Raw genomic sequence first — 27,942 nt, 5'->3', positions numbered from 1 at the left:
GCCCCCAGGCCCTCCCACCAGCTGGGAAGAGAGGTCACTCAAGGCGGCCAGCGTGGTTCTACGTCCAGTTTATACACAGCTCTATACAATATACAGAAACCTTTATATACAGATATATTTATAGAATAAGCTATATTAATTTGTCTCTCCTTTTTACAGCAATATTAGTTTGGATCTTTCATACAGGAAGTAAAAAAAGTCACGGGAGAATGGCACGGACTGTGCCTGAGTGTCTGTGGGGCCCAGCTGCTCGCTACCGATTGCATATGGAGGTCGCCCAGGCCCCTGGGAGAACGGGCCAGCTCACGGCTGGGAGTTTGTGCTGCGGTCTGGGGGATAGAGTGGGGGTGGGTCTGAGCCTAGCTGGGCTGAGGGGGGTGGCTCAGACCCCCCCAAGTGTGGTGTGGGGAGGAAGGGAGAGATGCTCAGCAGGCCCATTCCTGCAGGGGTGTGGCGGGGAGGGGGCAGGAAGGGGCGGGCTGACCCTGGGGCATCCAGGGCTGAGTCCGAGCCTGCCCCAGCCCCAAGTCTGTAACCCTGTGTGGCTGCAGCCTTGGGGGTGGGGAGTCTGTCCCTGATGGCTCAGTCCTGGGCATGGGTGGGTACCACACCCCCTCAGAGGTCCCAGGGCCCACCCTGGCGGAGGCGGAATTAAAAGGCCAGACACCAAGTCTTTCCCTGCAATTGGCTGAGGTGCTTGTTGGAACTTTACTCTGATTTACGATTTGTTTTTTTTTTAAACTCTAAGAGCCACTGATTCCATCTTGCTTCTGCTGGGTCCAGGCTCTGCCAGCCGTGGACCCCTCAGCAGGGGCGTCCTGGAGTCTTGCGAGGAGCGGGTGTCAGAGAGGGAGGGAGGCCCAGCTCCCCGGTCTCTGTCTCCATCTGTCAGGGGGGGCAGGGGTCCCAGAGCAGCATCCAGCCCAGTCCCAGCTGTGTGGGCCGGAGGTCAGGACACAGGCCCCAGATACCAGTGATCATGAGATTGGGGGTGGTGTCTTGGTCAGGGGAGTCTAGGAGCCCCGGAGAGGCCGTGGCGGGGGGGCCAGCATGGGGGAGTCTGCCTCCGAGGAGACGAAGGCACAAGCGGGCGGTCAGTGCCTGGGCACACACCAGTTTTCCAAACCCCGGGGTCAGAACAGCAGGTAGGACAAGGGGGATGGTAACGTCTGGAACTGAGCTCTTCCTATGCCCCCCCCCCCCCCCCCCGCAGGCCTCCATCCTAGTCTGTTTCTGGGCGGGCTGGGAGGGGCAGCAAGCAGGAGGGGCAGGTAGGGCGGGGTGGGTGCCTCCGCAGCCCTGTCCTGGGGAGCGGCACACACTCATGCACATGCACACACGCCCCCCCCAGGCCAGCATGCACAACCTCCCCACCCGGCTGCAGGGATGGGCGGCGCTCTCCAGCTCCCCCTTGCGTCCCCCACCTGGCAGGGAAGGAACCCTTCCGGCGTGGGCTGGGGAGGCCTCCAACTAAACGGGGATAGCTCCAGAGCCCCTGGCCCTCCTGCTCCCCCTTTAGCTGGGTCCCCCAATACCCCACGCTTGGTTCCACTTCCTGCCCACAGGACATTGCGGGTGGGAGGGAAGAGAAGCCCGCTGCCAGGAGAGCGCTCAGGCCAGTGAGGAGGGGGAACTGAGGGGAGCGGAGGCATGTTTGGTTTCAGATCCCAGGGCCCCCGAGAGGCTGCCCAGGTGTGCGACCGAGGTGATATAAAGGGGTTACGTGGGGCCCTCAAAGGAAGGGGGGTTTGGGGGTCCTCCTTCCCAGGGCACTGACTGCAGCCAGGGGTGGTCACATCCGTGCCTTCTGCCCTTCAAGTGGCCAGGATCCCTGGGGGTAGAAGGCAAGCCAGGAAGAAACAGGCAGATGCGGCAGGCCAGGGTGCCCAGGACCCACTGCCAAGGGATCGGCATGAGGGACACCAAGCAGAGAAGGGGTAGTCTTGACCCCACCCTCCTCCAGGCCCGTCCAGGCCCCCTCTAGGCCCGTGGCTGCCTTGGGCTCTGTGGAGTGGGCCCCCTCCTCTCCCTGCTCCGAACACATGATGCGGCTGGGGAGGGGGGCTTGGAAGCCCAGGAAACGTCCCGAGCCCAGCCCAGCGGCATCTGTAAACACACACAGTGCTGTGGGCCACCTTGGTGTGGGGTCACCCCAGGGGGCTGGCCACTAGGCACCAGATCTGGGGGGTGGCCAGGGCAGATGGCAGCCTGGACCACAGATGTGAGTATGTGGGGAGAGGGCTGCTCTCCATCTCGGCCCTGGGAGAGCAGCCAGACGGCTGTGCTGGGGAGTCGGCATGCCCACTGCCCATCCTGCGGGGGACAGTCAGGCTGAGAGGGCGCAGTGCTGCCCTGCCCACCTGGCAGGCTGCCCCAGGCTCCTCCCTGCTTCACACCCCTCCCCCATCTAGAGGACCTAGATCCCGGCCACCCGGCCACCCGGTGGTCCTAAGCTGAGGTAGGGCTGCGGACCCCCAGCTCAGCAGCAGTGCCCCATGCCTGAGGCTGAACTGGCCCCTCGGTGGGGGCCTCTCCTCAAAGCGGCCTGGCCCTGGGGGCAGCCACCAGGAGCCCGAGGGGCCACCTGCTCCAGCCTGGGCCTCAGCCGGCAGCCACTCCTGGGGTGCTAGCGCGCCGAGATGACCAGGTCGTCCTGCTTGGCCGGGCTGGCCCCGTGGCCGGTGGGGGTAGAAGTCCGGATCTTGTCCACTGCCAGGCACTCCTGGCTGCCGAGACCCGTGGGTGTCAGGTCCATGAGCTCGCCCGAGGAGCTGAGCGGGAAGGAGGGCGAGAGCGAGATCCCCGAGGAGGGGTCAGCTGAGCCGGCGAAGAGCCTTGGGGGCTTGGGCACCAGGTTGGGCTCAAACTGGGCGCGCAGCAGGATCTCTTGCTGGCTGGGGGACTTGGGGCCCTCAGCATAGTCGCTGGTGGGGCTCTCGGGCACCACCATGCAGTAGAGGTCCTGGAAGGAGCTGCTCTTACTGTCGAGGTTGAAGAGGCTGTCGATGAACTCGGCGAACTCCAGCACCTGAGGGCTGGGCGAGTCCCCCAGGCGCCCGTTGTGCAGGGCCAGCTCTCCCCCTGGGGCTGCCCCGCCACCGCCGCCACCCCCCTCCTCCTCGTCCTCGTTGGCCGTGGCACTGGGGGGCCGCTCGGGGGTGACGCCCCCGCTGCCCAGGGCCGCCTCCAGGGGCTGCGTGTCCTGGGAGTGCTTGGACAGGCTGTCGGCCGCCAGCAGCTCGGTGCGCGAGCTCAGGGACGGGTTCTCCTCGGGAATGGCGGGGGTCGATGTAGAAGAGGTGGCCCTCGTCCCGCTCCAGCACGGCGTGGAGGCTGGGCGAGCCGCGGATGCTGCGGAAGCCTGACGAGCGCCGGGAGTCGAAGCTGTACAGGGACTCGGTGTCCGACAGGCTCTCCATAGTGGCCAGCGGCGCCCGCCGGGCCTGCAGCTCCGCCGCCAGCCGCTCCTGGGTGGACAGCAGCAGCAGCTCCACGGGGTCCTGGCGGGCCGCTGTGGCCGCCGCCACCGGCGACAGCAGCCGCCCCTCCGAAAAGCCCTCCAGGCTCATCTCAGACTGGGACTTGCTCCTACAGAGGGCAGGGCAGGGGGGCGCCAGACTCAGGAGGGGCAGAGACTCTGGGGTGGGTCCCTCCCACTCCTGGGGTGCAGGGAACTTGGGGAAGGGAGGAAGGGAGAGGTAATTTAGCGGGTTGTTCAACAAGGTGAGGCAGGGGCCCTCATTTTTAAAAAACAAGTCACAAGACCCCAAGCTAGAAGGCAAAAGGGCTGATGCTGTGGGGGGGGCACTGAAGGCCTAAGGCCCCGCTGGGAGCCCTAGGGTGCCCGGAGCGCTGCTGGGGCACTTGGCACCCACGGGAGCCTGGGACCCAGAGAGATGGACTGCCCCAGGTCACTCATGAGGCAATGGTGGGAAGGGAGAGAGGAGACGGGGGAGGGAGAAAGGGAGAGAGCACTGCCCAGAGCTGCCCCCACTGGTTCTCTCGCACCCTCAGGACCAGCTTCGCAGCCTCTCCTGGGACCACTTCCTTCCTCCCACTGTGGTTCCTCCCGCCTCTGCCATGGGTTAGAGCCCCCTCTGCTGGACCGATGGGGGAGTGGCAGGGGCGGGGCGGGGGGGGTTGCAGTTCCTCTGAACAGACATGGTCATGCAGCTGCCACAGGAAATGCACAAATGTTAGGGAGAGATGTCCAGGTGTCCCCACCAAGGGCCAGGAAGCGGCGACCACCCTTCGGAGCAGCCTCCTGTCCAAATCTGTGACCTGGCCCGGAAGTGTCCCAGAGAGGCAAGAAGATTCCCAGCCACCCTTTCAGAGCCAACCCCTGTAAGAGTGTGTGGGGCTCGGTCAGGGCGCAGGTGTGCTCACACACCCACCTGCACGGCTGCCCATCCTAGCAGCCCTTCCGTACGCGTGGCTCAGCGTCTGACTTGCTGTATGTCCTACACGTGAGTATGTCTGTGGGGCCCTCTGTGCGCTTGCAGTTACTGCTAGTGAACACGTATGCGTGTGCACGTGTGAGCATCACTACGGATACACCTGTGTGCGCGCGTGTAAGTGCACGGTATCCGTCTGTTTGGGCTAAATGGCTATGAGTGAATCTCTGTGCTTGTGGCCCCGGGTCTGCACATCCCTAGACGACCACTGTCCCAAGTGGGCTTCAGTGATGGCCAGCTAGGGGGCCACGGGAGCAGACCAGGAGACCCCGAGCGGAGAAGCAAGTTGGAGCCCTCCTGCGCATGTGAACACCCGTAGGCCCCATGCGCGGGGTACGCAGGCGCACAAGCATTCATGTGCTGGAACGCACTTGCGGCGCCCTCACGGACGCTCTGGGGCAGTGGGGCTGAGCAGGCAGGACTCACCTGACGCTGTTGTGGTGGTCTGGGGCGGGCAGCTCCAGGGCGAGGCCCGCAGGCATGGGTGGCCCCGTGGGCAGCGGCTGCTGTTGGAAGATGAGCTCGGGAGTCAAGTCCACCTCGGTGGGGCTCACCATGACCTTAGCAGCAGAGAGCAGGGCCGTCTTTCCCTTGTTGTAGTTCTCCAGCACCTGGGGACAGGTCGGGCAAGCTGGTGGCGGTGGTGGAGGAGTGACCATCACATGTGGGGGCGGGGCAGCAGGCCAGGCCTCTCAGGCCAGAGCCTCGTGGGGTTGGCCGGGCCCCACTCCTGCTCCCCCCCACCCCCAGCCCAGGTCCCTGCTCCACCAGGAAGGCCTGGGACTGGCCCTGCAATCACGCCTTGCCCCACAGAGGGGCCAGGCTGGCGCTCTCTTTCCCTATGGCCAGCCTTTCCACGGCCAGGTGACGGCTGAGGGTGCCCCCGCTCGGCTGTATGTCTGTAACGGGCCAGGTCCCTGGGAGTCTCCCAGACCCCTCCCCACCATGGGGCCCACATGACCGCGGGGACAGCAGGGGTGTGGAGACCAGAACAGGAGCTCTGACTCACTTCTCCGAGCGTCCGCACCCTTGCCTGTCATACGGGGACGGAGACCCAGGCCGCAGAGCACTGCGGGGCTCTGATGAGGCGTCATTGCCCAGGCTGCCCGGGGGCTCACCTTGTTGAGCCCCTCCATGACCACATAGGGGAGGTGCTCATGCAGCATGGCCGGCGAGATGATCACTTCATTGAAGGCCTTGTTGTCACCCCAGATGGCAAAGTACGTGGGCTCCTCTTGCTCACAGCAGCTGGGGGGCATGGGGGCCGGACGAAGCTGAGGGTGGGTGGCAGCCTGGCTCCGGCCTCCAGGTCCCTGGGCTCCCTGCTCGGGCCTCACCTGGAGCCCTTACCCTCCCCTCTCCCCCAGCCAGGAATGTGTATGCCAAATGGGCCTCAGCCACAGTCCCTACACAGCCTGCTACCTGCTCACGGCCTGGGGCACACCCGCTCAGCCCTGCGCCCCGCGCAAGGCCCTGCTCACAAGCCTTTTGTCACTGGGACGGAGGGTTCAGCCCCACCCTCTGAAAGAGCATGAAGTGGAAGAAGTCTACGTACTGCTGGCCCACTCCTCTCTCCCCCACTGCCCCACCCCTGCTCACAACTGCTGCCAACTAATCCCAGAGGGGATGCCACACAACTGAGGTGTGAGCTGGCCAGGGCCTCAGGGTGACCCCCCAAAGCATCCGCTTTTAAATGGACCACAAGTGGGGAGAACTACCCTGGGGGACACCAGGAAAGGCCTGACACTGGGAACAGAGGCTTGCACCATCAATAGAGGAGCCTGGGGTCCTGCTCTGGACTGTCTTTTGTTCCACTGCCAGGGCCCAAGACTAGGGCAACCCCCACCAGGAGTATCCTGGGCCACCATCTCCCTGCCTCTGCCCCCAGTCCCAGGGGCTGACTACGTCAAGTCAGCCCCATCCCCCATGTCCCTGGCCACTGCCACCCCCCAGCTGCCCCAGGGTCGCAGGCAGCACCTACCAGCACTGCTCTGCTGGGTGGTTGTGGACCACGTGGATGATGCGGCCGGGTGGGTAGAGAGGGGTGCTGGCTGACAGGGCGATGGTCAGGTCGCTGGGGTGGGTCCAGAGCCGTGTGCTGGCGAGGGTGGCCACCTCGACCTCCTCAGGCAGCTCCGACTTGGGGATACATTTGGTGGCCCCCACAATAATTCGCCACTGTGCAGGGGAGATGGGGACAGAGCTGAGCAGGGTTGGCTGGTGGGCAGCGGCAGAAGGGGCCACAGAAGGGCTCAGAAGGGGGCTCAGAGGTGACAGTGGGAGCTGCGATGGCCATGGGGCAGAGGCCTGAACAATGCCCACCTAAAGAGGCAGTGGCTGAGGCATATGGTGGCCACGATGGCCAAAAAGATGCCAAGGAGAGATGACGTGACAGTATTAAATTTCAGGGCTAGAAAGGGGCTGGAAGGCCAGTCGACTGCTTATCCAGAGGATGGGGAAACAGCCCAGCAAAGGAAGGGACTTGTTCTAGGTCATGTCCCCAGTCAGAGACAGAGCAGACCCCGAAGTTCACTCCAGCTGCATCTAAGAGGCCTGGCCACATCTGGGTTGGCCCCCAGCCACCTGCCTCCTGGGCCTGACGAATGCGCAGGCCTGGGTCCGAGAGGAGCAGTTCTGCCTCCCAGGACCAGGCTCCTCCAGGCAGACATGGCCCCCTAAGGCTTTGCTGCCCTGCCCACCCTTGCCCCCTGGTGCCTGGCCCAGGGCCCTGCCTGCCAGAAGGTCATGGGCACCAAGGCTGGAACAGTCCAAACCGGGCAGAGATGATGAGCACGGTGGGCCCAGGGGTCAGAGAGGACATGCTGGTCCAGGTTGGCCCCTTCCTGCCTGTCTCGGGGTACCTGGCCACGGCACCCATGCCCGCCTGGCACGCTGAGGCCAGCTTGACACAGGACGAGCCCCCAGCGTGCTCGGACACCTGACAGGGATGAGGCAGGGCTGAGCCTCTCCTTAGCCCCAATGGAGCATCAGAACAAACTGCACCCAGACGCTCTCCGGTGGTGGCATCTGGACTCGTGAAGCCTGGGGAACCGCAGCAGGCTCGGCAGAGGCCTTCCTGTCACAAACTTGAAGCACCGAACCTCGGGCCTGCTTTTTCCTGACTTTAGGCAGCTCTGGGTGACGGGGCCAGAACTCAGGAGCCCTTGGTCCCAGTCCTGACAGCTTGCGTGAGCAAAAACAAGTCCCTTACCCACTCTGGGCCTCAGTTTCCCCCTCTGTACAAGGACAGGCCATGGGGGAGATGAGATGAGTGTGGAGGTGCTGAGAGTTTGATGGCCCAGGGTTCCCATGACACCAGCCGCAACTGGCCTGGCCTCACATGGCTGAGCCCTCTGGTGCTTTGTGCCAAGGGTCAGGCAGGTGCCCAGGGCCCAGCATGCCCAAGTGGGGGGTGGGGAGGGGCTCACTTTGGGCTTGGTGCTTCGCTGTAGGACGTCTAGGAGCTGTCTGCGGAAGCCTTCCAGCTGGGAGAGGCCGATCCTGGGGAAGGAAGCAAGCCGGGTATCAGCCTGGCCGGGCCAGGGACTGGGAGAGGTGTGGGGTGTGGGGGCAGAGGGGCAGGCACACGACAGCCGCAGGAAGGAGAACACCACGCCATCAGGATCATGGGGTGGGAGCGTGGGCAGGGGTGAGTCTGCAGCTCAGCAGGGCCTAGCCGGGGAAGGGAGGTCAGGCAGGGTGGGGCCACCTGTCCTCTCACTCTGGGGGCTCTGGGATTCCCGGGGGAGATGGGCATCTGAGGGAGAGGCCCCAAGGAGGCAGGAACAGCTGGCCAGGACAGTGGTGACAGGGAGCGACTTGTGACTTGCGACTCGCCTGGGGACAAGATCTTTGCCCAGAACCACAGCCGTCACAAATTCCTTGGAGTACTCCATGGCGTCCTCGCTGCAAAGGAAGCCAGGGGGTGCTAAGGCAGGGGTGGTGAGGGGGCCCTGCTCCAGCATTCCCGGGGTTAGTGTTTTGATACAAGGCCCTCCGGGGGGCCAAGCTGGGCTGCCTGCTCCCGGTCGTACCTTTCCTGCCAGTGAGGCTTTGCCAGGCCTAGATCCTGGGTCCGCCTGGCATTTAACCCAGCACCCCTCCCTCCACTTACCAGGCCATTTGCAGGCCTCCACGTGACCAGAAGCCAGACTGCCCAGGCCAGCTCCCAAGAGTTTAGCCCCCATCAACCCAAGCCAGCTCTCAGGCCCCAGGCTGCTCACCTCAGCAGGCCGCCTGGTGGGGAGTAGGCAAAGCACTTGAGGGTAGGGTACTGGGGGCGCAGCAAGAAGGAGAGGATGGCGGCGGTGCCTGCACCCAGGGAGTGGCCCACCACAATCAGGCCGTAGTGTTTGGTTCCTCGGCCCTGAAAACCGAGAGAATTCTGAGAACCCTGCCGCATGGACTGTCTGGACTAGCTAATACCAGGCAGGGAGAGGAAGAGCCAAGCTAGACTCACACAGAGCAACTCCTTGGGGAGACTCTTCTAATAAACTCCTACTCATCCTTCAAAACCTTGTTCAGAGTACCTCCTTGGAGAAGCCCTCCCTGATTTTCCGGGAGAGGCTTACTCCCTCCTAGACACCACATCTCTACTCACGAAGACCTTTATATATGGTGCTTACACTCTACTGTCATAGTGAACATTCTATGGAGAGTATCCTCTAGAATACCCATTTGTTCACCTGCCCCCGTTTCTGTGCCCCAACAAGTAGACGGGGTCTCCTGAGGCCAGGGACTGCTTGGCTTTGGGAAGGGTGGTTGGCCGCACCTTGGGGCTGCCTCCCCATGGAGCAGGCAGTGGGTAGGATCCAGATCACCCCCCCCACAGCAACACCCTTCCTACGGACTCTAATTATTTTTCTTTGTTGTCTATTCTATATTTTGAAGCCCCTGCCCAGAACCATCTTTGTGCCTCCAGTGCCTGGCACAGAGCAGGTGCTCATAAGGGGGGGGGCTAAGCAGGGAAGCCCAAGAAACGCTGGTACAAGAGAGGAAGAGGTCAGAGGGGGTGGGAGGGACCGAGCGAGTGAGGAGGGGGCTGGGAATCAGGCATCAAAGGAGAGTGTAGGAGCCTGACTTGTGGGGCGTAGGGGGGGGCTCCACCGTGCACACACCCTGCCCCCAGTGTTGCCTTGGGGGAGGCAGAGCTGGCACGGCCAGGGCCCAGGGGCAGGGAAAGTGCCTCACCAGGTCTCGCCCAAAGGCCTGGGATAGGACCATCTCCTGCTCCAGCTTCTTCTTGATGTATTCAGCTGAGAGGACCATTCCCTGGGTAAGGAGGAACAGAGGTGGGTGTCACGGGGTGGTAGGTCTTTTATCTTTTTTTTTTAAGATTTATTTATTTATTTTGAGAGAGAGAGAGAGAGAGAGTGAGCACGCAGTGGGGAGGGGCAGAAGGAGAGGGAGAGAGAGTCTTAAGCAGACTCTGTGCTGAGTGTGGAGCTAGACACAGGGCTTGGTCTCACAACCCTGAGATCACAACCTGAGCTGAAACCAAAAATCAGATGCTTGGGGCGCCTGGGTGGCTCAGTTGTTAAGCGTCTGCCTTCGGCTCAGGTCATGATTCCATGATCCCGGGGTTCTGGGATCGAGCCCCGTGTCCGGTTCCCTACTCAGTGGAGAGCCTTCCTGTCCCTCTCCCTTTGCCCCTCCCCCCTGTTCATGTGCGTGCTCTTTCTCTCTCTCTCTCAAATAAATAACAGCTTTAAAAAAAAAAAAAAGGTTAAAAAAAACAATCAGAGCCTTAACCGACTGTACCACCTAGGCGTCCCAGGGGGGAGGTCTTTTAGAGACCAGCCCAACTGGTGACTGGAAACTCACCAATCCTGTCCCAACCATTTCCCCTTTGGCCCTCCTAACCACCCGGCTGTGGGGGCTGGTGGAGACTTTACCACATCACTTCCATTTCACAGACGACAAAACTGTGGCTCAGAAGAGTTGTATGTCTTATAGAAACCAATCCCTTCCCAGCTGCCTCTTCAGGCTCTTCTGGGACAGGATCTGTACCAGGAAGGACTGTGGGGCTCCCGGTGGGTAGGCCACAGTGGACCTTCTAGATGAATCCACGCTCCTCTGACCCATGTCTCCCCGGGGGCCCAGCAAGGAAGGGAGAGCCCCCACCCCAACAGCAGGACAGGTGTGTGTGCTGGTAGGGGAGGAGAGAAAGCAAGGGGCCTCAGCGCTCAGAAGGAAGAGTACCTTGTGTCCCAGCCAGGTGCCGTGGTGCCCCTCCACGGGGAGGCGCTCAGCGTCCCCAGTCAGGTCTGTCAGGGCATCCTTGTGGAGAGAGAGGACAGGTGAGGGCTGGGGGAGGACAGGGAGGGGGAGGTGGGCACCGCTCAGGGGCTGTAAGGGGTGGGCTGGGAGCCGCAGGCAGCCTACCTTGGGGGAAAGGGTTCCCCGGATACTGATGACCACCTTCTTCTTGTCATGGTCTACGGCCACGTAGAAGGGGGTCTCATAGACCTAGGATAAGGGGGGCTCATGAGCCAAATGGCCCTGGGATGGGGACAGACTCAGGGAGTGACCTAAGCAGGTCTCCTGGACAAGGAACCAGCTCCCTGGGCCCCCGCATGGCTGCCGGGGCTCCCTCCAGGCTCCCCCCAGCTCAGGCAGCCTGAGTGCTGCTGTCCTGCCAGCAGAGTCTAGAGCGACCGCTGTCCCCTCCCCAGGGCCTCGCAACTGAGTCCCTCCATCCCTTCCCCCAGGGGGCTGAGCCAAGAGGCCCCAGCGCTGGGTGTGGGGTTGGGGCCCACTTCCTAGCCCCAGAGGGGGTGCGGGCCAGGCTGCAGGGTGGGGAGAGGGTCCAGCTGGGGGGGCAGGCCCAGCCCCGCCTGTCACTGCAGCCCGCTGAGGACAGAGGCTGGGGGGGACGCTGCGCACGGGCCCAGCGTGGCTGCTCACCGCATCGTGGCAGGACGTGTACACGATGTCCACCGCGGTCATGTTCTCGTCCAGGAAGTGGCGCCGGATGGCAATGGCATTGCAGCCACAGCAGTTGTCCTCCTCGATGGTGACTCCTGGGGCAAAGCGGGGCCGCGCGGGACACAGGCAGCACCTGGCGGGGGGTAGCCGGGGGCTCAGAGACCCGGAGAGCGACTGTCCCTGCCAGCCTCTCCGGTACCTCCCTCGGGCACTCCCATGGTCCTCACCGTACTCGGCCTCAGGGCGGCAGGGGCCCCGGTGGGCCTCTCCCTCTCCCCGCAATGCTCTCCCTGCCTCACCCCTAGGTTGCTCTTCCCTCACTGGCAGCCTCCCTGGGCTCGGCCTCGGCCGTAGCTACGCTCTTCTTGCTAGCTCCTCACCCGTCTCCGGTGTTCAACGCCGCCTCTGAGCTGCCGGCCTGGGCACTCGGGGGGATCCTCAGTCCCACCCTTCCGGGCCCCAGGCCCCGCGAGCTCACGTGCTTCCTGAGTCCCCCACGCCCGGCTGCTCCTTGCCCAACCCCCTACTTGGAGCTGGCCTCAGGTCCCCTCCCCACCTCACGTTCCGCAGCCTGTCACTCGGCACATCAGCTCACTCTGGCTTCAAATGACAGCAGACTCCGACCACTTTCCCTCGTGCCTTCCACCCCTTCCACCATTATCTCTGCCTCAAAACGTCATGGTGGCCTCCTGACCGGTCTCCCTCATCTACTCTTGCCCTCGACATTCTCAGTCGGCAGCCAAAGTGACCCTCTAAGACGTAAGTCGAGCCATGTCGCTTCACACAAAACCCTACGCTGAGGCCCTTCCTGTGCAGTGTAAGAGCTGGAGTCCTTGCCAGGGTCCACGGCGCTGCCCCATCGGGCCTCGGTTCTCTGGCTCGCTGCCTCCGACTTCCCTTAGGCCACACTGCCTGCCCGCGGATGCACTGGCCAGACTGCACCACAGGACTTCTCACTTCCTTCGGGCTTCTGCTCAAATGTATGTCACGGTGAGGTCCACCCTGGTCACCTCCTCTAGCACAGCCAGCCCCCTGCCGCCGTTCCCCGGCCTGACAACACCTCCCCAGGGTTCTCCCCAGCGTCCCTCTGCTCCTACAGGCTCCGCGTCCTTGTGTGTGTACTGTCCGCACCTCCCCCCAGGAAACGGCTCCACAGGGCCGGGTTTGCTCTGCCTGTGTACAGCCGCGACCCCCGTACCAGGCACACAGCCCGCGTCCCCCAGATGAACAGCAGAGGGCCGGAGGGGTGCAGCGGCTCCTCGGGCCGCCAGAGGGAGCCAGCAGCCAACAGATGGGCCCGAGTGGGCTCGCTGTCACGAGAGGACAATTGAGATTTTATCAAGAATCCTGAATTTCTTGGGACAAACCCAGAGGTTTGTCCTCACCTAAGCAGCACCTAAGGGACTGTTACCTACTTCCTAATGAGGCGAGGCCTCGCTGGGAAAACTCAGGTCCAGCCGAGTCTGGGAAGCTTCGGGGCCTGGGGTGGGTGACTACCTCAAGGCATGTGGGGGGGCCTCCACCAACTGTAGGGCCAAGTGGGGGCCAGCCCGGGCCTGGGGGCCAGACTCCTGTTCCCAGGCAGCTGCCTCCTCTCTCCAGCCTCAGCCGGCATGTGGCCACCACAGTGCGGCCTTCAGGGACAGACCCTTGGGCTCGAGGGCGGTCTTCTTTCCCCTTGCAGGCCCGAGAAGCCAAGAAATCGCAGCAACCCTCCTGTCTGAGGATCCCCCTGAGTGCCCAGCCCGTCAGCCACTCCCTGGCTTCTGAAGTACCCCGTGGGCAGGCGGGACGGGCACTGCCCGCACCGACAATGTCCCCACCCTGCCAGTGAGTAACGGAGCAGGGCCTGTCAGAGCCGGGGTCTCGAGACTCCTGGTCTGGAGCTCATTTTGAGAAGCTTCTCAGCAGTGGCAGGGATTCCTAAGGACGCTGGGAGGAACGCCAGCTGTGGGAGGGGGCGTGGGGTGCCTGGTCCACTCACTCTGTCACTGGGGGATGGGGAGAAAGGGGTCCCAAGAGCCACCCAGCTTTCTGTAGAAAGGAAGGGCCCCGCAGGAGGGGGTGTGGCTGCCCCAAGGGCAGGGGAGTCACAGAATGCCAGCCTTTCCAGACCAGGGAGCCAGGGAGCTGTCCTCCTTCTGTCTGGGCTGGGCTAAGGTTGGAGACACCGAGGACGGGGAAGGGCCCCTCCCGGAGCTGTGCCCTTCTCTGGCCCAGTGAGGAAAGCACAGTGTCTGCCCAGCCCCCAGAGGTGGGCTGTGGGCAGGTCTGGGGCAGGTGCCTTGCCAAATCCCTGTGAAGAGGGTCAAAGTCTTTCACTAAAGGGCCTTTTTGATGCCCTTCCAGAGGCCTCCATGGACTGGGTCTCTACTTTCAGAAAGACAGGGCACAGGACAGGAGCAGGAGAAAGAAAGATGTAGGTAGAGGGGAGGGGAGAGGAGAGGCGGAGCAGGGCAGAGAGGGATGGGAGGGGAAGGGAGCCAGCAGTGTCAGAGGCTAGGCAACACTCATTCAATCCTCTCAAAACAACTCCAGGAGGAATGTATTGCCATCCCCACTTTCCAGGTGAAGAAACTGAGCCTTGCAAAGGTAGGCCGACTTGCCCAAGGCTACAAGTGACAAAATCTGGATTCAAACCAAATACTGTGTGATTCCAAAGCCCACGGTCTTCCTCGCCTCAGGATAACGCGCCACTAGAGAGGTCGAGGCCCAGAGGCGGTGAGGAAGAGAAGCCATGCAGGCCACAGACCACAGCGGAGATGGGAACAGGCACAGTCTGTTTGGGGAGAGTCTCCCACCGGCTGGCCCAGCCTCAGGACCTCTGCCGGAAGGACGGGACGGGGGTACTCACGAGCAGGACCGTGCCAGCTGGCAGAGGCCGCAAGCCGGCTTCCGCATCAGGTACATGGGCCACCCGTAGGCGGCCAGGGCGAAGAGCATGTAGTAGCAGACGTCCTTATAGCGGAGCATCTCTTGCTGGAAGAGAGGAGGTGGAGGCAGTCACCTCTTGCCCTTCCGGCCTGCAGCCTCTAGGCCCAAGGGGCTTCCCTGGATGGGGGAGGGAGCTGCCCTCCTGGCCTCCCCAAGGACCGCAGGCCCACCCTGCTCCCGTCCTGGAGGAAGGACCGCTCGTCCAGATGATAATTGCATTTCCCTAATTATCTCCATGCAACCAGGGCACGAAGCCTCCTGGGACCTGTTCTGCTGCTCCAGCCTCAGAATTAATGATTTGGGGACAGAAAAACACTCGGAGCACTGGATCGATTTCCTTGTCCGTTTTCCAGAGAAGGGAAGCAAGGGGGAGGTATGAAGGGCAACCACCCCGCCTCGGGAATCCGGCCTGGGAAGGGAAGTTTAACCCTGAGAGGCCCTGGGCTGGGGGTGTCCGGGCCCTCAGCTGGGGGTGTCCGGGTCTGGAGCAGCAGGGCCGGCCCTGGAGACACTGGGTGACCTGACAAGTCATCAACACTGTCTCAGCCTGCAAGTTCTTTGTCCGCAAATATGGGGAGACTCCAGTTTGACTGGGCAAGTCATGGGCTCTGCAGGGATGTCTGGAGCAGATTGGGATCTGCTGTGGAGACTGTGGAGAAAGGTGCCAGTTTGAAACCCAGCGTCTAAGGCCAGTGGCTACTATCAGCCCGCTGGGCTGGAAGGATCCGGGAAGCACAGGTGTCCCAGCAAAGCGGCATCCAGTGTCCCGGGTGTGCCAGGCGCCAGAGGGCTCCTGCACTTAGGGGGAATTAGTCACCTTGTAAAAGTTAAAGAGGGTGATTAGTCATCTTCTGAAGAGAAACAGGTAGCACCTTAATAAGGGCCCAGAGGGGTGGAACCATCCCCGGGCCAGCTCTGTCTGCTCTTTAGGAATGAGCTGGAGAAGGTAATTATCCTCTCCGTGTGTCGGAGCTCGGCTCCGGCTGGAGGGCGGGGTGCTGGCAGGCTCTGCCACGTGGGGGGCAGGGACCCCAGCACCTCAAGGCTCTGCGGCCCGCCTCTGGCCCCTCCTCCTTCACATGGTGAGAGAGCCCAGGGCAACCCGGGTAAGCGAGGCTGGGCCCCTGCTGCGAGCGGGCCGTTTTCAGAGGGGATGCACACGCCTACTTTGGGCAGTGGGGACAGACAGAGACTGGAGGCTTTTCTAGGGGATTTAGATACGAGGGAGGAATCCTTTCTAGTAGGTCCCGACTGGGAACCGGACTCAGAATGGCTCCTTTCCTCCCCACTAGAGCTCTGGGTGGCAGGTGTGCCCAGGTCCATTACGCATACAGGAACAGGCTCAGAGGGGAGGGAGGACTTGCTCAAGGCCACAGCGACAGCGGCAGAGCTGAAGCGCCCCTCAGTTTGCTCCTGAGGCCGCTGGCTGCAGTTTCAGCTGGGGGAACACAGTGCCCTTGTGGGGGGAGGGGTTCCCTGGCCACAGGATTGGTCCCACCTTTATCTGTGAAATACTGGGTTTCTTGCGAAGAGGTTGCGCTGCTCAAAAAAGCTTGAAACCAGTGAGGCACGTCGTGCTGCCTCTTAGGACAGCAACAGCAATCGGATAAGCAGCTCACCCCCGTGAAGCCATGACCTCAAGAGGCCGGGGCCAAACATTCTGAGTGTGGTGAAGCTGATTCCAGGGTTTTGACTGTGGGACCAGCGTGATGGGGGCGGTCCTCAGGAAGAAGGGTGGGAACTAGGAGGGAGGCTACATGGAGAGCTGCAGGGGGACCCACAGAGGAGCAGGTGCAGCCCATGCTGTGGGGGCAGCAGGCAGGTGGTCTGCTCAGGCCGCCTCGGCAGAGGGGAGGGACCTGGAGTGGGGTGGGATGGGACGTGGCTCTGACTCACCGAGTTCTTGAGGTCGAGATACTTGGTGTTTCTGGTCACTGGCATCCCAGACAGGAAGGTCAAAATGTCATTGTTCGCCTGTAAAACCAGGGTGTGAAAGCGACTGTCCCAGGTCCAGGGGGCATGGCTGAGAAAGGGGTCCAGGCCCCCCAGACTCTGACTGCTTCCCAGGGGCCTGAACGTCCAAAGGAGTGTGTGGTTTCTAGCCCTTCCACGAACCAGCCAGTCTTCCCAAATCAGAGGTCTTCTCACATGTCCAGCTGCTCCCTTTCCACCAAAAGCATCAAACACCACTCCCCACCCCCGCCCCCGGGGACATTTCTGCCCAAGCTGAGGGTAACATGCTTTGTAGGGGATGCCGGGAGATCCCAGCTGGGATCAGGGTTTGGGGGGGGGGGTGGAATGGAAGCAAGTGCGGAGGCCCGAAGCACTGAGCATCATTCATGAGGGCCTCGTGGTTAGAAGTCTCTGGCGGCTGGCCCAGCAGAGGGAAGTCACTCAAGCCAGAGCCAGGAGGAGAGGTGGCATCAGGGGGTTACCGGGGGGACCCCGGGGAGCGGGCACAGCAGCAGCAGGGCAGCGGGGAGAGGCCCGGAGGATGGCGGGTGCTCACCTCGTCCAGCACGGCGTTGCGCTTGGCCCGCTGCCGCTGCCGGAGCAGCACCAGACCAGCGATGATGTCGGATGGCACGATGTCGAGGTCGCGGAAAAACTCGGCGAAGAGGTAGGCGATTTCTGAGTAGGCATCCTGTGAGGTCCAGGGGGGGCGGGAGGCAGGGGCAGGGGAGCGGGAGAGAGGGCAAGAGACCGGGCATGAATCCCCCCGGGCTGGGGCTCTGCTCTGGGCCCAGTGCCAGCTTGCCCCCGGCACCTGCTCTGCACCGGCCGGGCCCAACCCCGCATGGCCCTCTGCAGCCGTGACCCCGAGGGCCCTAGCCTGGGCTCTGGGCCCCCGCAGACCTGGCCAGAGCTGTCTGCGACAGCCACTGAACCTTGTCCGTCCTCCACCTCCCAGCCCTCTTCTGTCCTCAGAGCTCCTACAGCACTCACCATCACCGCCTACCACGCACAGATGCCAACGTGAGCCATTTCCTGTTCTTTCCCCAGCCACTAGGAATCAAGGCCTGCTCGGCCCGGCTTGTTTCTCCTCCGCCTTTCTCTCTAGCAGAGAAGCCAAAACTGAGCTCCTGGCTACTGCCTCCCCACACTGAGTTTCTTCCCACCTCCCATTAGCTGTGACCTTGAAGGGCCTCCTAAGGACTGAGCCTCCAGGGTGTCAGGCCCCCTCCCCCACCTGCCCACAGCTGCAGGCTCAGGGACCCTCATGATGTGCCTGGAGAAGGCTGCGACGCCGGGCCAGTGGCCCCTCTACGGTCTCCGCTAGCCTGGTCCTCGGGCCAGCCTGAGCCCAGGGCAGAAGGCAGGAGGCACGCCCGTCAGTGGGCTCCGCATCCTCCCCACCTCCGTCCAAGTGGAAGTTGGGAACCTCTTCCCTAACCTGCTGGGGGGAGCAAACTCATGGCAAGTGATTCTCTCTTGCTGGGTTTCACCCTTGAGTGCCTGGCACTCGTAAGAGAACAAAAATCAGGGGTTGCAAACTCAAAGGCCTAATGAGGCCTAATGAGGCCAAACGGCGCAAGCTACTACTCGCTCTGGCTGACTGCCCTGCGAGGGGCCCGCGCTGCCACATCTAGAAATACGAAACTGTACATGAATGCCCTGATTTTTCACATTGGCACTCAGTTCAAATTTTAAGCCACCCAGCACAGAGTGATCAAAATGTGCTCTGGGCTGGGCCTGGTCCCCAGGGTTCGATGGGACCCAGATCCTGGGCCACCCGTCCCCGCCGCGCCCTAACATCAGCCCCAACTCTGCCATGTGCCCAGGAGGGGTGGGTGTGTTCCCCTGACCCTCCAGAGAGGCCCGTGGGGTGATCCCCACCCACCAGGGAACCTCCAGGAAGAGAGGGGCTTTCTTATATCTGATTACTCACTCTACAGCTCCCCAGGGGCTGCTGGTGGAAAGGAGCCACTCAGGCTTCCAGTGGCTTCCATGGAGGGCACTTGCTGTCTGGCTCAGGGAGGAGTGGTCTCCCGACCTCACTGGCTCTGCCACTAACTAGCTGTGGGACGCTGAGCAAGTCACACCACCTCTCTGGGCCTCAGCTCTCTGATCTGCAAAATGAGGGGTGGGGGGTGGGGGAACACTAGATGGTCTCTAAGGGTCCTGCCAGCACAGGGGGGGGGGTCTGCCTCAAGGACCCCAAGGGCCCTACCTCCCCCCCAGGGGCCGCCCTCTGCTGAGCCGGCCTTCCTTCAGCAGCACTGGGCCCCTCCAGCGGCTTCTCCGAGCACCAGGTATGGAGGGCTGGCTGTGAGCGTCTGGGGCTCGGCACCTGACAGCTCCGACAGATCTCCCAGAGGCCTTTGCAGCTGGTGACACGTTGCTTTTCTTTGCTTTCAGGTCACCCTGATTTTTTAGTATCTCCTCTCCTAAACTACTCAAAGTTCCAAGGGCATAGATGAAAGGTCTTGAAACCTTGCTGTCCCCTTGACGAAGCAAGGAATTGGCTGCTTCACACGCCGGAGGGAGTGAGTAGGTCAGTGGATAACAGGTCCTCACCTTGCTCCTGCTTAAAACTCAGCGCCCTTCCAGCAGCCCTGCCCCACCCGGCTCTGCCAAGGAGTGACGGCCCCTAAGTGGCTGCCAGCAGGATGTGAGCCAGAGGGAAGTGACCTCCCAGTACTTACTGACTGGGAGTCCTTGGTCCGAGTGCAGCAGAGGAACACTTTGAGCCGGCGCGACCAGCTGGTGGCCTGACCCTCCTCTAAGCGGTGCCTGCAAAGGGAGAGAGTTGGTATGTGTGAGGTCAGGACACGGGACCAGAAGAGCCATGACCCAGATGTGATGGGAACAGGGCGGCCTGTTCCCAGGATCCCACCAAAGGGCTCTCCAGCAGAGGGTCTAGGAAAGAACAAGCCTGGGCCTGGCCAAAGCTGGGTAGCCAGTGAGCTGGTGACATGTCAGCCAGCATGACCCTCCCTGGGGGGGACCCCTGCTGGCCTAAGATGCCATATGGTTGGCCATGCTCCCAGCTCCTGGCAGACTGAATACCAGCATGTCCCGGGGGGCTTTAGAGGTGGGAGCCCAAACTGGGCACTGCTCTGTGGCTCAGGTGTCCAACAGCTCAAACTAAGAGCCCTGGGACACCGAAGCAGGGTGCTGGGTCTCTTAGCCAACTCACTGCAGCAGACCTGTTGGACGGACTTGCTTCCCTTTGGAAAGGATTTCAGAAACCCAACACTCTTCATATTTGGGTGAAGTTTAAGGGGTGCATAAGGCTCTGCATCTCCCAGCTCCTTGGATCTGTTACATTAGAGGGGACGAGGGCCCCCACCTTTCATCTCCATGGCTGGCGCCTGTCCATTCCCTCCCCCAGCCCCAGCCCCAGCCCCAGTGTGTCTAGCTGCTCTGATGGGGAGTCAGGGTATCCAGTAGGCTGCAACCAAAGGCAGGGCAGCTGGCCAATTATCCACAGAGACCCTTCCAATGCTGGATGCCCAGACATCAGTGTGGTTTTTTTGTTTGTTTTATTTTTAAAGATTCTATTTATTTTTATTTGAGAGAGAGAGCGAGAGCACGCAAGCAGGCGCAAAGGGAGAGGAAGAGGGAGAAGCAGACTCCCCTGCTGAGCAGGGAGCCCGATGCGGGGCTCGATCCCAGGACCTTGAGATAATGACCTGAGCTGAAGGCAGACGCTTAACCGACTAAGCCACTCAGGCACCCCGAAATCGGTGTTTTGAGCATAAATTTTAAGAGACCCAACATTAAATATGTAAGCTTCCAGACTAAGCAAGAAGAGGCTGGTTTGCATTTGTGACATGTGCCCCACCCCCCGTCCCTGTAGATGCTGATGCTTGATGGTCAGTAGGGGAAGGTGCGGGTGGCCCCAAATGCCTGCAAGGCACTTAGTATCCATCAGGAGTGACAGGCCAGGCCCTCTTTCCCGAGCCCTTTGGCTCCCCTCTGCAGCAAAGGGCTGCTTCCTGCAGCCCTGGTTCCATAAGGCAGTGGGCCACAAGGACAGGGAACGCCACAGGGCTTTCGAGGGCTAGAGGAGGGGTTAGGAAAGGGTACGAGGGGTACAAGGGAATTGCTGCTTCTGGAATCTACCAGCTCGAAGGGATTTGGGCAGCCTTACATCATAAAGCAACATCCCCCTGCCAGGGGCTTCGTGAAGGGACAGCATGCTGGCAAGCCAGAGCATCACATTCTTTGACCTTTTCTAATCTAATGGGCTTTTAAACATTCAAAGCGTATTTCTTGCGGGGCCTCTGGCTGATAGAAATGCTGGTGTATGCTTTACTGCACTACCCCTTATGCCCACCAGGAGGCAGATGGAGCCACTGGCAGGTTTGGCCTGATGCATCAGTTAGGCTGCAGAGACCAACACAGGCAGAGAAATACTGAATCCGGACAGCAAGTTCATGGACCGAGCACCCCCTCTGGGAGTGCAGACACCCTTGCAAAGATCCAAGGTCTTCCCAGCACTCCTCCCTGGGAGCAACCCATCTCCTCACCCCTACCAGATTTCACTGGAAGGAGAGAGGGCCCAGGACTTAAACAGCTTCCTGACCTCCGGATGTTAAAATAACCTGTCAGTGTGGCACGGGGCGGGGGGGGGGGGGGGGGGGGCTTGTGTGCATCCCCAAACCTGGAAGTGGATGAAAGGCAGGCAGGCTTGAAAATGTCTTTGTGAGAAAAACTGTTGATTTCAGAGCTGAGGGAGGGCCAGTGGAGACCAGCCTGAGAGGCGGTCACATTAACCAAGCCGCAGCCTAGGCTGCCCTCCCGACCCCTGCAGAGAGCTGGAGAAGATGCAACAGGTCAGAGCCCGTGAGCTCTGAGGCCTCTTACCCCCACAGCGCCCGAAACTGCAGGACAACTTTCTAATTAAAACGACTGCCCCCAACTGCAAAGGCGTTGGCTTCCCTGGGCCCCAAAGGCAATTACCCAGAGTCAGGGAGGGGAGATTTTTTCCCAGGGCCCCAGAAGCCCAGAAACCAGGTCAGGTGGGGGCGTATGCTCAGAATGAGCAAAATGGAACGGGTGGTGGTGGCCTGCTACGCCGGGAGGGAGAACGGGCTCTGGGGCCTTGGCTCCAAGACCTGGTATTTGGGGCTGGGAAGTGGCCAGCCCAGGCACGGGTGTGGCTTTGGCTGCTATTCCGAGCTGACGTGGAGGGCCTGAGGGGAGCCGAAAGCAGAGGCGCAGGAGGGCGGGGTGAGGAGAATTCCCACCGGGCCTGGGGGCCTGGGCAACCCGCTGGTCTGGCCGAGGGCTCCTGACTCCCCTGCCCTGGAGCTGGAGTGCCGGCTCTGGTCCCCATCAGCAGGACCTGGGGCAAGTGACCTGCCCTCTCGGGAACTTGGGCTCCTCATCCGTAGAATGGGTCTCCTAAGGGTACCAGGGTCGGCAAAAGGACTGAGTGGACTGATGGTGGGAAAGGGCTCATGGCAGGGCCTCTAAGCCATAGTAGCAGCTCCGCGCCACGCCCCGGAAGCCCCAGCCCCCCCGCCCATCTTTTTCTTTCACTAAACAGGAATTACTGTGACCCTGGATTCCCTCTCTCATTTTGTTTTACCATGGCACAGCATTCCCGTTTCTTCAAAACACCGTGCAAAACTTACCCCCTCCAGGAGGCCTTCCTTGATTAACCTCCTCCAGCCCCCTTAATCCTAGAGGCAGCCCAGCCTAGCGGCTAGGAGCAAGGGCCCTAAAGCCAGACCCCCTGGGCTGGAGCATAGCCCCACCATAACCCAGCTGTGTCACTCGGGCGAGTCACACGACTTCTCCGCATCCCAGCTCTGTCTGTATTACAGGGATGATGCTAACAGCCCCCTCGTGGAGCTTCTGTCAGTGTGTGTGCTGCCTGGCCTGCTTTGGGTGTGACGTGCTTCCTGCCATGATGACCGCTGTGGTTAACAGCACTGAAGATGGGGCCAATGGTCGCGATGGCCCCATTGACTGGGCACGTACCAAATGTGTGAGCAGAGCATCAACCGCTTTGCCCTTATTTGATTTAAATCTCACGGCAGCAGTCTGAGGCAGGAGCTGTCGTGACTCCCGCTTTACAGACCTGGAAACTGAGGCAGGGAGAGGCTAAGACTGTAACCCACGCCCACGGCTGCCGCAAGCTGATATGGGTCTGGGGAGGCACGGGGCCCGCTCTGCCCACTCACCGGAGGTTGTAGGTCCGGAGGTTGCGCTGCCGCCTCTTGGTGGCTCTCAGCTTGACAAAGGTGCGGCCCGTGGGGTCGAAGACGCAGAGGACAGTGATGCAGACACTGAGGATGACCACCCAGTTGCAGACGACCATCCCTGCGGGGCAGCAGTGGGAAGCACGAGGTGGACGTGTTGGGGGGACCTCCCTGGCTCACCAGCTCCGAGGAAAGGGGTGCTGGCACCTCCCCATCATCACCTGCTTCTGGGGCCCCAGAGCAAGGCTCAGAAGCCCTTGGCCCCAGCTGCCGGCCACCTGGTCATCCGTGCTGAGCCACGACCTCACGGCCCACCCTTGGTACAGAGCAGGCAGCTCGGGGGGTTTCCAGCAAGGAGCCGAGGGGCCCTCCACTGTTGCCCACCCCTCCACGCCAGGTCCCCCCGAGGGTGGACGGCCGAGCTCGGGAAGAAGCCCACAGCCTCGGCCCCCACCCTGCCCGGCGTCTCACAGCAACCGTTTCCCTTGGGAGGTGCCTGGACTTCATCCTCTCTAAACTGCCCCGGTCCCTTCCACCCCGGGGCTGGCTGACATACCGAGGGTGACGTTCTTGGCAGTGAGGTCGTTGCAGGAGGTGTAGTACTGAGTGAGCCAGACGATGCCCACGATGGCGTAGATGAACTCGATCACCAGGATGGCTGCAAGGGGAGCAGGGAGCGCGCTGAAGGACCGCACCGTCTGCCTGCCCGGGAAGGGCCCCGGGGCCTCCGCCTGGCCCCTCTGCAGCAGCAGCACCGGACCCCGCCCCCCGGCACGGGCCTCGCAGCGGAGAGGGCCCAGGGAGCGAGGCTGTCCCACCGGCGCTCCGTCCTGCTGCGATGCGCCCACCCTGTTCTAGTCAAGTGCCCTCAGGCCCCGACGCCTCCCTGAGAGGGTGACTGGAAAGGCGGGTGATGAAGAGGCATTTCTGCTCTTTCAGGATTTTAGACTTAGGTCCGTGAACTCTGGTATCGGGCGTATCTCAGGCAAGTTACCTAATCTCCCTGGGCCTCCGCTTCCTCATCTGTAAAATGGGGTGACAACGTCTGCGTTACAGGACTGCGGAGAATTAGATGAGAGAGTGTTCATCTCACGGAGGCTGCTAGTTCCCTGGAGGAGGCTCCAGCACTCGGGGCAGGAGGAGGGAGGCACCCCGGCAGGCGGCGGCTGCTGCGCAAGCCGGGGGTGGGGGCACCGGGAAGCCTTGGAGGCCCCAGCTCCAGAGGCAGCACCCGTGGCAGCTGAGCGTGCGGGCTTGGGAGACAGACGACCTGGGTTCAAATCTCAGCTCTGGCACACGCACACTAGCCATGTGACCTCCCCGGGGCCCCAGAGTCCTCATCCGTAAAGGGAGCCAATAATGGCTCCTCCCTCAGCTAACACGGGGAAGGCCTGGAAGCACGAGAGAAGTGTCCGCTAGGAAAGATGGGGAGGAGCGGCTGGAACCCAAGCCCAGAAAGAGGACACAAGCAGGCCCCCCAGGGAGCTGATCCGGACCGTTGAGGGGCTTCCGGGGAAGGGGGGGGCGCTCTTTGGGGGAGGATTTCAAAGCAGCAGAAGAGAGGCGCTTGGCCTAGAACAGGGGCCAACAAACTTCTCCTGTTAGGGCCAGAGTAAATATTTTAGACTTTGTGGGTCTATTCTCTGTCCCGACTTCTCAGCTCTGCTGCAGCCGTGCACAAGGAGCCAGAGACAGTGAGCACATCAACGGATGAGTGTGGCGGGGTTCCAATAAAACTTTATTTACAAAAACAGACGGCAGGCTGGCTGTGGCCCTCGGGCTGCAGTCTGCCCGCCCCTGGTCTAGAACGCAAGCCCAGTACGTCTGCTGGTTCGCGGCTGGCCCCTGGTGCTGGCCCAGGGCCCGGCCCAGCGCCCGTGCCCCACGCCTGTCGGCCGGCTGAACGGCGGAGCACAGGAGGAGGGTGGAGGTGGGGGTGGTCTGGAGCAGCCCCACCCACGGCGGGTGGCCCTTACCCAGGCGCACGTAGAGCACGTACTGCATGGATTCGCGGGGCTCCGTGTACAGGATGCCCCCGCGCATGCTCAGCCAGATGATGGCCATCTCGGCGATCATGCAGCTCAGCAGGATGCCCAGGTAGCCACGGCCGTGGTCCACCAGGTTCAGGGAGCAGGCCTCGTTGGGGTTGTAGACCAGGCCGAAGAGCACCACAGACAGGATCACAAACCTGGGGAGACGCACAGTGAGACGGGGCAGGGCAGTCTGCGCACCTTCCGCGGTCCCTGGCCAGCCGGGGCTCGGCGGGTGGACGGCCTCACTGCCTCGGGCTCAGGACCACTGTCCACCTGGCCTCTGCGGACACAGGCGGCCAGGGACAGGGAAGCGAGAGCAGGGAGCCCAGCTGCCAGCCGTGGGCGGACGGCACTGCAGCCCTGCCCGGCGATGGTGCTGGGTCCAGTGGCAGGGTCTCTGGGCTCCACGTGGGTATCTCCCTAAGCAGTGGGTGTTAGACACCAACTCCTAGGAGCCGGGAGCATGACAGGGTCGGGACGGACGGCTAGAAAGCCTTCTTCCAGGCCTGTGGCGTGGCCCGAAGACTCACCAGGTGGTGTGCAGGAGGAAGAGGAAGATGGCTGGCAGGACGAGGTCATCACTGCCCACAGACCAGCGCCGCCGGAACACCACGATCCCGGGCATGGCTGGCAGCTCTGCAGAGGCTCAGCGGGCCTGGTGCTCACCTCCTGAAAGACAGCAGAGGACCCTGTGGCTGCCTGGGCTGCGGCGGCACCGGGGCCACCACGCTCCTGGCCAGGTGTGCCCAGAGCACAAGCATCTCTCCCAGGCCCCACGGGCCAGGTGCTCCCAAGGCCGTTGGAAATGCTAATCCGTGCCTGGGCAGGACCCACCTCCAGCCCTATCCACCCCCCAGAGCCACTATAAAGGACCTCAGCAGCCAGAGACAGGCTGCGGCCTTACCCCTGAGGACTCTCTTGCCCCCAAGGGGATCGGCTCTCCCTGGGGTTACTGTAACAGTAAGTGCTCAGTTCCATTAAAGACCTGGGCTCATCCCTGCCTCCCCTGACATGGGATGACGGGAACCCCCAGCTCCCCTGTTGCCTTTTCTCAAGGAGACCTGGCCCAGTGTGTGTAGTCCTTGGGGGTGGGGTGGGGGCTTCCCAGACCAAGCGTGGGCCTGTCCCTCAGCACAAACCCAACAAGCCAGGTGGAAGGCTGAAGCCCTTGGGGAGCGTGGGGGGAAGGGCATGCATGGATCTAGCAAGTATGGGGGCAGGAGAGCGCCCAGCACATAGCAGGTGCTCAGTAAATATGGGCTGAACGAGGTCTTCAGTTTCTTGCTTTGCGGAACCCCCGGGAGTACGCTCTATGACTTGATTTCACACTCTTCGGACAGAACGCCCAACCACAACTATGCCTCTCGGTAAGGAGGAACATAGCTGGCAGCCAGGGTCAGGGGCGTGACTGCGGCCTCCCAGCCCCTCTGCTGGAAGGGCAGTGAGAGAGTCCCATCCTCCTGGCAACCACACCTCCCATGCCCAGCCTGAGCCATGCAGGCTTCACTGCCCAGTTCGAAACTCTCTGAAGCTGATTTCAAATCAACCGCAGGCCAGCTGCAGGGAGGAGTACCCAGGAATCCAGGGCCCCCACGCCCTAGAGCCCCAGGAGCAAGGGGAGCTCTGCAGGCCAGGAGGCTCCCCACGTGGGGGGTTTGGTCTGGGAGATACTGGTGAGGGGCTCCAGGGTAGCCCTGTGCTGAACTGTGCAGAGGAACCCCTGCCGTGGGGGTGGGCGCCCTGCTGGTGGGCAGCTGCCCCCAGGCCCAAAGGCTTACATGGCACCTGGTCCAGAGGCGGGCGGCAAGTCCTCCTCTCCCCGGTGACGGCTCCGGGGAAAGCAAGTGTCCTCAGAGACCAGCATCACTCGGGAAGCAAGTGCCCGAGTATCCCCCGGCCGGTGGGCACAGCCCTCAGGTTGGACGAGGGGCCATGCGGCCGGGTGGCCAGCGGGCATGTCCAGGCTGGCCCGTCTCTGCCCCTCTCTCTCCCGAGCAGCCACTTCAGCCAGCCGCTGCCAAGCTGCTCCCTGCGAGCTGGCGGCCTGGCGGGCTAGCCTGTCGGGGTCGTGCCTACTCCTCCCCCCCTCAGGAAGTGATGTCATCCCACTCTCTCCAAGGAGGAGTCAGAGCGCGGATTCTGGGAAGTGGGGAGAAGGATGAAGAGCACGGAGCCGTGTGGTGGGGTGGCCGGGCGGGGGCGGGGGGCCTGGGGCCCCAGCAGGGTACGTCCCTGACAAGCAGCTGATGGCCCAGGGACGGGAGGGGCTAGGACACTGTGGGTTGGGAGCCGGGCTGGGGCAGGGCAGAGCTGCCAACAGCTGGTGTTTCAGCCCCCCGTTTCTCTACAGCCCCTCCCTATCTCCAGGTGGCTCGCCTTAAAAATACTGGGCTCAGGGGGCCCCCTCACATGAATGGGATGACGAGGCCGGCGGGGGGGGGGGGGTGTCCCAGCAGGTGCGGCAGCTCCCAATCCCCTCTAAGCACTAATCCGATCGACCCCTCCAGTGGTGGCTGAAGGGGAGTGCCTTCCCAGGGGGCTGGAGGGTGAGGGTCCCGCCCAGAACATCTTGTTCTCAGGTGGGCCCTGCGGAAGGCCCTCTCCCCAATCACCTCGGGGGGCACCCGCCTCTCATCCCTACCCTTCACTTCTGGGAGTCTAGACTGGCTAACGCTCCTTCAACTCACACGTGCCATTCACCTCACACCTGCCAACACACACACAGCCCCACCTGTGCACACGGCCCTGCCCTCCCTGCTCTCTGGAGGGAAGGTGGGGAAAGCCTGGCTCCCGGCCCTGCAGGCATAGCCCAAGACGTGTCAAGACGCCGGAGAGGTATGGCAGTGGCAGCCTCTGCCCAGGCTCAGGGGGCGACCAGCCTGAGGCCAGCAGCCGTGGTCAGTGCCAGTGCCCACCTAGATCATGTGGCAGGGCTCCTTCGGGCTGACCCCCTGGGTGCCCCGGTATAGGCCTGGGCATCATACCCTGCCCCTCCAGCCCGTCCCCATGGCCAGAGCACCACGGCAGAGTCCTAGGTGTGGGGCTGGGTGCCCTGGCTGCCTGGCTTCGAACCTGGGCCCCACCACCCACTGGCCGTGTGACTTACTAGCTGTGCCTCAGTTTCCTCACCTGTAAAATGTCATTCGACCCCACCTGCTAAAGTTCTGGTGAGGACCACAGGGGAGAACGTCTGCAGAGGCCCCAGACATGCTTGATAATGCCAGGGACGGGCCCAGTGAGCGGGTGAGGCAGAGCCTGAGAGCCCCGGTGGATCAGCCGCCCCTCCCCCGCCTGGGCTAGCGGATACTCCAGCTGGTCAACGACAGGTCACGGGTGTGTGGGATGGGGGTGACAGGGCCCATGCTGCTGGGAGAGGATGGGCCACTCCATTCCATGCGGACTCATCAATGTCAGGGCTGCTATTTTTAAGGGCCTGAA

General features: G+C 62.2%; 1 protein-coding gene across 1 annotated transcript; it reads right to left on the bottom strand.

The window, feature by feature from the left end:
- Positions 1-52: 52 nt before the first annotated feature.
- On the bottom strand, positions 53-26,650 carry DAGLA (diacylglycerol lipase alpha). The gene is given in 21 exon segments (XM_057317162.1): positions 53-3,283; positions 3,285-3,588; positions 4,881-5,065; positions 5,573-5,702; positions 6,436-6,632; positions 7,883-7,955; positions 8,292-8,360; positions 8,678-8,820; positions 9,645-9,725; positions 10,656-10,733; positions 10,839-10,922; positions 11,361-11,514; positions 14,236-14,360; positions 16,212-16,289; positions 16,825-16,959; positions 18,962-19,049; positions 22,454-22,592; positions 23,028-23,129; positions 24,448-24,659; positions 25,035-25,173; positions 26,283-26,650. Coding segments are annotated over 20 exon segments (3,129 nt in total). The 5' UTR covers positions 25,130-25,173; positions 26,283-26,650; the 3' UTR covers positions 53-2,626.
- Between the last annotated feature and the right edge of the window lie 1,292 nt (positions 26,651-27,942).

The sequence above is a fragment of the Ursus arctos genome, unplaced genomic scaffold (assembly GCF_023065955.2).
Source record: "Ursus arctos isolate Adak ecotype North America unplaced genomic scaffold, UrsArc2.0 scaffold_23, whole genome shotgun sequence".
NCBI lineage: Eukaryota > Metazoa > Chordata > Mammalia > Carnivora > Ursidae > Ursus > Ursus arctos.
The sequence above is the reverse complement of the archived record's forward strand: the minus strand, read 5'-3'. Positions and strand labels throughout refer to the sequence as shown.